Genomic DNA, 11053 nt, shown 5'->3' with positions numbered 1-11053 from the left:
TCACTGTACATGCAAACATGTAGGAAAATATAAAATTCAGATTGTAACTTAGCTAGGGAAAATTATGACTTTTTAAGGATTAAGAAAACTAGAGAGAGAGAGAGAAACAGCAAGTCTTTGATTTCTACAGTCGACATGTCAAAACAAACCTATAAAAGAAAGTATCAGACAAAGACTGCTTGGGTAATGTACACCAATAAAGTGAAGTCTGTCCATAAAGAAGTCAACCAACTGTGCCTGCAGCCTGTGACACAAGCACGCCGGATGCTCTAATGTTCAAGACACTCTACAGAACCAAGACTTAGGTGGCGTGTGTTTTCCACTGATCTTCTAAGAGCTCTTGCACAGGAAAACCTTATTTGTAAAGTAAGTGAAAAGATTAATCACTGCTTTTTCATGTCTCTCCCACATACTCTTCTATGGATAAAGCTTAAAAAAAAATTCAGTAACTGAAAAAACTAAAATGTGACAAGTACATTACAGTTTGAGATATATGTCAGGCAAATGATTTTTCAGGTACTCTTCTGGCATTGCCTGCATATCCACAGAGTTCATAAAACAACTAAATGATGATTTATGCATGGTAACTTCCTTGGCAGTAATTGTTATGCCAAGAAAAACTTATTTACTGATTGCAGACACCCATACAATAACAGATGGATTTTTTTATTCATGAACCAGTCAATCAGTGTGAAGCACAGATGGTGAATGGTGAAAACAGAAAATACAAGGTTCATTTTTCCTTCATTTCTAAAGAGAATGTCTAAGCTATATTGTTGTCACTGAGAAGTGGGTCTCTGCTGTGAAATGTAGAACAAAATAATGTGGGTTGACCTAGAAACTGTACAGTTTCTGTGGTTACAGAGGTAAAATCACGCTGCACAGGCAACAAAACATAAATTTCTATGGTACATTTGTAACTTGGCTCATGTATTTGTCTTTCGAATCACAGAGAATTCAAGAAATGTCAAGATATTAATTCTGAAAATCAGATCAGCAACAAAAAAAAAAGAAAATTACCCTAAACCTGTAGCACTATTTCAGTACTCAAAAGCTGTACTTAAATCTGTGGGAACTACAATGAACTTGTAAAGACTAAACACCACATCACCATTCCCAGCACCAGCTCAGGAACTTCACAACTATTCCATTGTTTTATTTATGAATATTACAGCTCAAGCTTGCTCAAGTTCCACAAGGACTCCATGGCAATCTTTAGGGTGAAGAAAAATCACAGGTTTGCCATGTGCACCTATTTTTGGCTCTTCACTCAATATTCGTATCTGTTTTTTCTTCAGTTCTGTCATAGCCGCTTCTATGTCATCAACCTTATAAAAAAATACAGTTCACACAAATTAACATATGACACTGTATTATGCAGACTTCATGCTTTAGTAATTCCTTACTAAAATGTTATTTCTAAATTCTAATATAATTCTGAAAATAAATTAAATTATAAGACCATTTAAAACATCTAGTCTTAAAAATAAAAATAATACAGAAGTTATTTGAACATTTTACAAAATATTGTTTAAATAGATTGTTATATTTAAGACATTAATAAACTAAAATCACTCATGCACAAAACCCATTGATTTTTTTATGTTGTTACTTTATAAGGATTCCATAAATAACCTAAACTCTGCATTACTATTACTAGGAAGATCATATTGCTTTCAAACTATCCGTAACTAAAGAAAAATGCCTCCCTTTCTAATTGATGGCAGAACACTGACTCGTTAGATGCTGGTGAAAAGGCAGAAAAATGGGCAGAAGGGAAAAGGAAAGGCCCTTTTAGATTTATATATCCTCCTTCTGAGTAGGTTAAGGTTCATAAAATTTCCTAAGGAAAAAAGCTTGGAAATATCACAAATATACCCAGAATAGGACCTGGTCTTTCTATTGAACTTAACTATAATAGTAGCCATTAATATTTCAGTACAGTTTCCTACAGAAATACATAATTAACAAAAACATGCCTACGCTGCGTAGCGTGATCTGAAGTCTGATGTCATGAAATTTGAATTTTCCGAAACCTTAAATGCATTCATTTTTTTAAATAATAAAGTTAACACTCATTATAGCAAATCCAATAATCAATAATCAATAAAGACCTAGAACTAAAATAACAGCATTGCTATTTTTCAAGACTGGAGTGCCTGGACATAATTTGGCAAATAAACTCTCATGATGCCATTGCAGGGAAGAAGGAAATACCTGGTTTTAATTCAGAGCAACAGGCATCACCTAATTCCTACTCATTTGCAGCAGTTTTGTTCACGTATATTCTACACTCACTTCAGTTCTTCCCACACACAACTACCAGTCTGCTAAAAGCAAAGAGAAAATGGCTGTCCTACTCAAGTGTCCAGCATGCTTTTCACTGCAGGTATTCAATTCAATTATGACTGGTCAGGAGTAATTTAATTTCTTCTTAAAGTATTTATCTTGTATGAAACAAGTTCCCTATCAAAACATCTATCTAAATTTTCCTTTGTACAAGATGGAAGAAATTAAGAGTGTTTTGATAAACTTGTTAGGCTTCCTCTTCAGTATGGAAAGGATTTTTTCAATTCAGCTTTTTGCAATAAAACTGTTCACAGAACGATATTTCTACAAAATATTTTTTTAAATTTCAAATGAACAATCAATTGACACTGACATTCTTTAATAGTTTTTATTAAAACCATTTCTGCTCAACTTGGAAGACTACTTACCTTTGAAATGGTAAGATTTTCCATTCTGAGAATGGGAAATTGGAGGAGGGAGGTTAACATCTTTATGACTGACAATGGTAGGGACCAGATTTGTTTTTCAGTACCACTTAAATACCAGTTTAACTATGGATAACTTTTTTCTCTGTATAAATTAGTCTGTAATTTTCCATTTATTTTTATCTGGAGACAAACATGACTGACTTAGGACAATCTTTTTCTTAATTTCTTAATTTTTAAACATTATTATTATTTTTGTGTAGAGATTATATTAACGAGTCACAAGACTTCATTTAGGAAAATCTGATTGCACTAGTTTACCCGATTCATTGAAACTATCTGTTAGATTATGACTCCTGGCTTGCTTGACCTACTGTACAGAGTTATAAATTTTCTTTTTTAACAGAAGATTCTACATTGTCCAACATAATGCCTTTCCAGTTATTTTGTCAAAAGGGAAAAAAAAGGAAAACTGTAAATGTAGCAAGCTGTGTTTGCAATGCTTATTGTCTCCTGTCTCCTCTGAGGCTGGTTGTGTCACTTGTCACTGTTTGAAATGGGTGCTAGGCGCTTCTTGAGAGGGTTGCTACACTTGATGTTAAATGCCTCAGTGGCTTCTTCTAAAGTTTCCAGTACAGATAACACATAAATTACTTTTTTGTCCCATTCTTCTCAATTTTCATAATCAAATTGAGAAGTAAATGACTTTCCTTGACAACCATCTGGTTCATCTGCAACTAGATCATATCTCATACAAAATGGAGATCTACATAGAACAATTTCAGCTGCTAACACATATTTAAAACTTCTTAAACAGTATTACATATACTTGAAACTCTTGGGAGCTTTGAGCTCTTTTTGCTGAGAAATGCCTACAATTTCTTTCTCTTGTACCTGTAAGTGAGAACCACTGGTCTTACAGAGGGCTGGAGGTTTTTTTCATTCTTACTGCAAATTGCTTCTTTCTTCTACATTCCCATTTCCTAACAATTAGGGTCAATTTAAACAGAATTAATTTTCTTGATCATGGGCAATTAAGTAAACTCAATGCAAGAAAAGTTGCAATATCTATGTGTATGCAAAATTTCTCAATTCCCAATGAGAGCACACAACTGCAAACACTGGTCTTTATAGATGTATTGTGAAAACAATTTTTACTCACATCAGTAATCCCATTACTTTTTAATATTACACTTTGCATAATTACAGCTGGAAATAATAGTTTGCAAGACTCAGCTCCGTAAAATATTTAAAACATATAGGCAGCAGCATAAAATTTTGCATCAAATAGGTACACTAAGTCATAAGCACAGTAAATGAGTACTTTACCCAGTACCTTTACATCTCTTGAGCACACTAAATAAGTACTTTACCCAGCACCTTTACATCTCTTCCAGACCAATCTCTCTTTGCTGGACAGGACAGAACAGGACAAAAGGCACTCTGGAGGCTTTACTCTGTTTGGTAAACACAACTGACAAGCTCTTTTGACTTCTGTATATAATTATCAACTCAATATCAAACAGGAAGAAACTTTCTAAAATCTAAGTTATGCCTTAGCTTAAACCTACAACTCTTCCCACTGTATGTCCTTCTATGTCAGGAAGTTGACACCTATCCAACCCTGTTCAGAAGTCCTTGGGGGTGTCCACCTTCCATAGTGGCTACTTAACCCTTCCTTCCCCATTTTAGTCTTTATAGCACACAAGAGGAAAAAATGATCATTAGCTCATGACACTGAACTGTGATTTCCAAAACTGAAAAAAAGGCATGTTTAAGACTTCTTCTTACGAAATAAAAATTCTCACAGTTATGACAGCCTTATATATTTGTTCTTGACACAGGTCAAACCTATGAAAAAATAAGCACACTTTAATATATTTCATTATGTAATATATTGTGTTAAAATACCTCAATGCAGATATGATGCATTCCTCCAGTCTTGTTTTTTTGCAGAAAACTTGCAATGGGACTTTTCTCTCCTAAAGGATGTAGAAGTTCCAGCTTGACATTTCCCAGCTCCACAAAAACAGTGTACACACCATGTTCAGGAAGAGCAATAGTCTTGCTCACCTGGGCTCCCAACACATCTCTGTACAAGGACTGAGCCTTCTCCAGATCAGGCACTGCAATGGCCACATGGTTAAGTTGGCCCAGTTTCCACAAACAGCTTGGAATGTTCTGTGAAAAGGACTTTGATGATGACAGAGTTCTTACTGTGGGAGCTGATGTCTGCAATCTGGTAAGAAGCCCTGAAAAAGAGTGAATAGCACTCAGGCAATGCTTTTGAGAAGGTATCAATACCTGCTCCTTCCCCCTTAAGGGCTACAGGACAGCAATGTCATTTAGCTCAGTGAACATTTTTTTCAGAGACTAAGTAAATATGCAGAAGTATAAAAAAAAACAAAACCCCAAACCAGACTAAAATCTAGTGTAAATCCTTACATATGCCTGTTAAAAAGAGGAATACATGACCAAATGTAACAGTCAACTGTATAATGTGCTCAACAGCACATTCTGAATCTTTCAGAGCTTCTTACAAAATAAGAGAAATTAGGATATGGCTATACATCTTCAGTTATAGCAAACCAACAAGAAAACCCAGATGACACCTCGGATAGAACTGATACTGCAAGATCCAAAAGATAAAAGACTTCAGCTCTCAGCTGTCAGGACTAACTCCAGCAAGGAATTAAATGTCATGTTACATCTGAGGCTTAAGGAATCCTAAAATCTCCTGAGTCTGATTTTTTATCTTTCTTCAGTTATTAAGGCACTTGCCCTTCTTACTTTTCACATGCCATACAGGTCTTATACTTTGTTTTACTGATCTATTTTAAGGTGCTTAGAAATGTTTCAGTTCTAAGTACTTTGCACAATATTGTGTCCAATGGACCAATAATAATTTAGATTATCTTTAAAGGCCAAAATCATAATAGTTTGCTTAATTTAACTGGTGCCACTGATTTCAGTGTGACTTACTGAAGAAAAAGAATATGATCTGGCTCATCATAAATGAAAAGTTAATTATAAAAGAATACCGGATGACCACATGACACAAAGGTTAGGGCCAACAAGTAGAGAAAAGATGGAGAAGTCATGGAGAAGCACAGTGTCATGAAAAAGGATTCTATCTCCAGAACTCTTCAAAGACTGCTCTGACAAGGCAATGCTGATCTTTGCCCTGTGTCACATTGCTGCATTGGTTACAAGTAGTTATAGGGTTGCTTGTTTTATTAAAAAAATCACAAAAAAACCCCCAACATACAAAACAAGGATACTTACAAACAAATTACATTAAAGATTAATCTGTCAGAGTACTAGCATCTGGAGAGGGTGGGGAGGAATTGTGATTGTATCCGTTTTTTCCAGCACCAGAATTCGAATAAGATGAAAGGATATATTCACAAAAGCCACACTTCAATTCCATGCCAGTTTGCTTTAGGTCAAGTCAGAGTCCCCAATGCCTCCAGGCCAAGCCAGAGGCACTGCAGCATTTTGGAAGTCTTTGAGGCATTCTTAGCTTTAAATTCACAAATGTGCTACTTTGCTAAGAGATTGTGCCAAGCCTGCCCTGAAATTCTGGATGCCCTGCAATAACCGAGGACAGCCTGCCCTGACTCCTGGTACTCTGGGAGGGCAGTAGTAGCTGTAATAAATCAGTTTATCTTCACTGTATGAAACTTAGAACTACCATTCCATGGGAATTCAAGACTCTACAGCCATCAGTTAATTTTTCTTCCCAAAGACAACTGATGTAATCCTTTAAGCCTTTCTGAGCATTGTGCTGTGAAGGAAGAAGAAATGTTTCTGTGCATTTGACACTTAGAATTACAACATGCAAAGTACATGTTACCAAGCACTTAGTATCACTAAAGTAAGTCTATTCAGAATCAACATCCTACATTAAAGTATTTCCAGAAACTTGTCCAGTTCTGCAGGTCACTGCCCTGGACTATTTCTTGCCAGACTTTCACAAAGTCCATCCTGTCATCTCCTTCGTCACAGCCAGGAGTTCTGGACAATTCTTCTTCACTTGTTACCTTTAGGCTCTCATACTGGTATAGTACAGCAACTACTTTTCAACTTTTTACGTGTTCAAAAAATCCCCTAGCAACCTCTACATAGAAAAATTCTTGGTTTTGCGATGTCTATGCTGAAACTATTTTGTAGATAGACTTCCCATCTAAATGCATCTGGATGAGGGGTGATCAAAGCAGTTCCCTGAGGAAGCAATACTGTGCAATGCATATAATGTTCAAGATAAGAAACATGCAGTATCTAGGTGACATGATTAGAAACATGGATAATTAACTAGTTTGACCAGATCAACAGAGTAAATAATGTGTTAAAAAAAGCAAAAAAAACCCCAACAGTCTTTTGTATCCACCTAAGCTTCTACTGAAGCAGCTCAATTCCCTACAGTAACTTTTAAAGACCTGATTCAATTCTTGCTGAAGAGAAATTCTTCCACTTGGAGAAGGGCAGTATTCTCCAAATGAGAAAAATCCTTTGAAACAGAAGGATCCCTTATTATACCATTTGTTATGTTTCCCAGAACCTTTTATTGTTTTATTCTTTCTTCCAAATATGAACAGACCACAGTTCAATAGAAATACTACTGATGCAGGGTTTTTTCCAAGCAATCTTTACTAATAGGAAATACTAAGATTTTTCCCATTCTTTTTTACATCTCCCATCTGTAATTCTTGCTGCACTTCACTCAGGGCATATGACTACATGGTTATTATAGTTTAATTTGTATTTTTTCTATTTTCAAGTAAATTGACAGAGACAGATTGTTACTCAGCTATTACTGAAGCAATAGCAAAAATAGCAACAGAAAATGTTCTTTCTGTTGGGTTCTGCCCAAGAAATATTTGATTTTTGTGGTGTTTCCTGGAAAGACAATAAATTGAAAAAGTGAAGTATATTCCTAGGATTCTTGTAAAGTCAAAAATACTTAAATGCCCACTCATACGGACATTTATTCCATGAAGTCTTGTGAATTTACCCTAGCTCTAGTCATATGCATATAGAGCATTAATTTTAAACCCATAATTGAATTGACTGAGATTAAACAAAAAGCATTCGCATTTTTCTTGCATTATCTAGATTAGTAACTATATAGATTACTTAAAATTCTAATCTTCTTCTAATCCAATAATCAGAAAATGACCCTACAGTGAAAAAAACCTTTTCAGCAAACTTCAGATTGAAAACCCATTACTTCCATGTCTCAGGAAAAAAACACTTATATTTACGTATATATCAAACAACTAGTCCTATTAACTGTTGTGGCTAATTTCTTCAATCAGAAAAGCATTTCTCCACTGACTTACATAATTATTCAAGTAATTATTAAGTTTCTCCAGTGTTAAAAAACATTACTTTCTGTGAGTCTTGTGAAGCCAGCAGACATGACTGAAGCATCCATCCAAGTATCTGTCCAGCCTGAAAAGCCTTCATATGCCGACCCAAATCACATGTGAAGTTGCTTCTCCTGGTATACACAGCATTTGCCCCTACTGTTTTTGGTTTTTTAATAGCTCATTTCTCAAACACTGACAACCAAATCTGATTTTGACTTGCTATTTTTTCCTTTAGAGAAGATCCAGCTGACCTTGCTCTTACAGATGAATGCTGGCTTCCTAGCCTCAGTGATACTGCAGAATATATGGAACCTTTTCCAGCTTCATTTAAAGAACATTTTTAAATTGGTCTATTTGGGTTTTATTCTGTTCATGGTTGATTGATCTACTAGAATTATGCACATCAGAGTTAAAATGTAGTTATACCAGGTGAGGCTTACATTCTGTGACAGAGCAGATTATGAACATGAAGTAACAAGTCCCATAAACTGAGATCCCCATCCCTCAAATGTTGATTCATAGGCTTCGTGCTCCTAACATGGGGCACTGTTCATTGACTTACATGGCTAAGGAATCAAACACAAACCAAAGCCAACTGAACTGAGTCAGGTTCTCTGCGGGGAGGTTTTACAACAGTGGGTTGCAGTGAGAACCCCATCACTGGGCACTGCTCTATTGTCAACCATTTCAGGTGGAGAAGAGCTCCCAAGCATGGAGAGGATGCTCTCACCACAAGGAGCCCAGCACACAGGGGCTGTGTGTTGTTAGCCCTCTGGACCACATGGAGCAAGGGCACAGTTTGGCCATCCTTAAATCCCAGCAATTTCAAGGCAGCGGGAGCATCTTGGGAACTCAGTCAGCCAACTAAGCTTAAGGCATCCATAGTACTGCTCTGCTGGGAGCTGGAGGGGGCTTTTGGGAATCAGAGGGGCTCCACAGGTCACAAAGACTGAGCTCTGGTTTCTTCCATCGAAGTGCAGTTACACAAAGGTGTTTTCTTTACCAATATCCTACTGATCGATCACTGACAGCGCCGATTCTCTCATTCACTTTTCTCTTGCCGTCTATGGCTACCAAGTAAAATAGTGTGGTTTAGGTATGGTGAGTTTAACCTACCCTCACTTATTAGTAAGAGAGAAAACAGTCTAGGTTATCATAACGAACAGGAAATGAAGTTGAATTTCACCTCCAAAAAAGCCAAGCTCCGACTTAAAAGGCTAAGCTCCTCCTCGCGCCTCAAGTTTGGAGTTTGCTGCACAAATTCACTCTAAGCCAGCTAATGCCAGTTGTTAATATGCCCGTGAATTGGATCGGGAGACCTTGTTTCTATTGGAAAAGCAGTGGTTTCGTCTGGCCTGGGAGGCGCTCACGGAGATCACCCTGCCGGCCCGGGCACGGCGCTCCCCCCGGCCCCGGTACTGCCCGCCCCGTTCCTGGCCCCGCCCGCCCCGGGCCCGGGCCCGGGCCCGGCCCGTTCCCGCCCGGCCCGTTACCGGCCACCCCGCGCCGCAGCACCGCCGCCATGTCCGGACCGCCCCGCCCCGCGGGTGTGGGCGCGGCGCCGGGGGCGGATCACGGCGAGGGGCCGCGCCCGTAGCTCGGCGCCCATTGGGCCCGCGCCATGAGGGGAGCGCCGTGAGGGGAGCGCCGTGAGGGGAGCGCCGTGAGGGGAGCGCCGTGCCCGCCGCTGGAGCTGGGGGAGCGCTGCCAAGGGGGCCAAACACAGCCAGAGACATCTGCAGAGAGAGCGCTTCTGACCAAATCACACGGGATCACAGGATCGATGAGGCTGGAAAAGACTTCTGAGACCGTGGACTCCAACCTGTGACTGAGCACCACCTTGTCAGCCAGACCATGGCACTCAGTGCCACGTCCGTTCTTTCCTTAAACACCTCCAGGGAAGACGACTCCACCACCTCCCCGGGCAGCCCATTCCAATGTCTGATCACCCTTCCTGAGAAGAAATTCTACCTAATGTTCAACCTAAACCTCCCCTGGCACAGCTTAAGACTGTCCTCTTGTTCTGTCCCATGTTCCCTGGGAAGAGAGCCCGACCCCCACCTGGCTCCACTCTCCTGTCAGGGAGTTGATGAGAGCAGTAAAGTTCCCCTGAGCCTCCGTTTCTCCAGGCTGAGCCCCCCAGCTCCTTCAGCCGCTCCTCATCAGAGTTGTGCCCCAGACCCTTCACCAGCTGCATTGTCCTTCTCTGGACATGCTCCAGCACCTGGATGTCCTTCCTGAATTGAAGGGCCCAAAACTGACCCCAGGATTGAAGGTGTGGCCTCACCAGTGCTGAGTACAGGGCAAGAATCACTTCTAGTCCTGCTGGCCACGCTATTCCTGGTACGGGCCAGGATGCCATAAAGCCCTGTGCCAAAGAGATACAGCACAGTGAGCAGGCTGGCTGCTGATGCTGCATTCCTGTTGTGTCAGGTACAGCACACTGCAGGCTGCTGAGATACATCCCAAATATACAAACAGCTTGTGCCATTTCAAACCTGGTAATATGTGAATAATTAAAAGTGCAGATCAAAGTCAGCAGTCAAAATGGATATTTAAAAGTCCCAATATCTGACACTTTCAAATTCCACCCCAGGCTGTAAAGTGTTGGGTGTGTTTCTGATGTGCGGAGCAGTGCTGGCACAGGTCACACTGCTGGCTGGGCCCTGCTCCACACGATGGTTTGTTGAGGGTGCAAAGGGACAGTGAGAGGACACACAGAAGTGCCATTGCAAGGCATTGTCTTCTCCACACTGAACAGCCTTCATCTGTTGGTAAGAAGGAAACACGAAAGCAGCAGAGGCAGTACCAGTGCTGGAGTTAGAAGGTTGGTCACAGTTGCTGAAGGTGCTCAAGGGCTGCGGGTGGCTGCAACCACAAGGGTAAGGGAGTGTAGAGCTTAAATTGACTTTATAAAATAAACTTTAAGGAAGCTGTGTGATGTAACAGCAGTTGAAGAGCAGTTGG

The 11053-nt window shown here is 39.7% G+C and overlaps 1 protein-coding gene across 1 annotated transcript; it reads right to left on the bottom strand.

Annotated features, from left to right (window-relative positions):
* Positions 1-645: 645 nt before the first annotated feature.
* MCEE (methylmalonyl-CoA epimerase) lies at positions 646-9624 on the bottom strand. Its single transcript, XM_017835922.1, has 3 exons — positions 9580-9624; positions 4626-4966; positions 646-1328 (listed from the first exon to the last, which is right to left on the bottom strand). The coding sequence occupies exons 1-3, from the start codon at positions 9608-9610 to the stop codon at positions 1176-1178; spliced, it is 525 nt and encodes a 174-aa protein (XP_017691411.1). The 5' UTR covers positions 9611-9624; the 3' UTR covers positions 646-1175.
* Positions 9625-11053: the final 1429 nt, after the last annotated feature.

Source organism: Lepidothrix coronata, unplaced genomic scaffold (genome assembly GCF_001604755.1).
Source record: "Lepidothrix coronata isolate B3197 unplaced genomic scaffold, Lepidothrix_coronata-1.0 Scaffold266, whole genome shotgun sequence".
Taxonomy (NCBI): domain Eukaryota; kingdom Metazoa; phylum Chordata; class Aves; order Passeriformes; family Pipridae; genus Lepidothrix; species Lepidothrix coronata.
The sequence above is the reverse complement of the archived record's forward strand: the minus strand, read 5'-3'. Positions and strand labels throughout refer to the sequence as shown.

What these genes read in the sequence shown, in the direction of transcription:
- MCEE (XM_017835922.1), bottom strand. Translation starts at nt 9,610, where the DNA reads ATGGCGGCGGTGCTGCGGCGCGGGGTGGCCG. An exon ending in GCTGCGGCGCGGGGTGGCCG is followed by an intron (nt 4,967 to 9,579) that starts GTAACGGGCCGG and finishes ACTCTTTTTCAG; the next exon opens with GGCTTCTTACCAGATTGCAG. An exon ending in TGCATCATATCTGCATTGAG is followed by an intron (nt 1,329 to 4,625) that starts GTATTTTAACAC and finishes TTTTTTTATAAG; the next exon opens with GTTGATGACATAGAAGCGGC.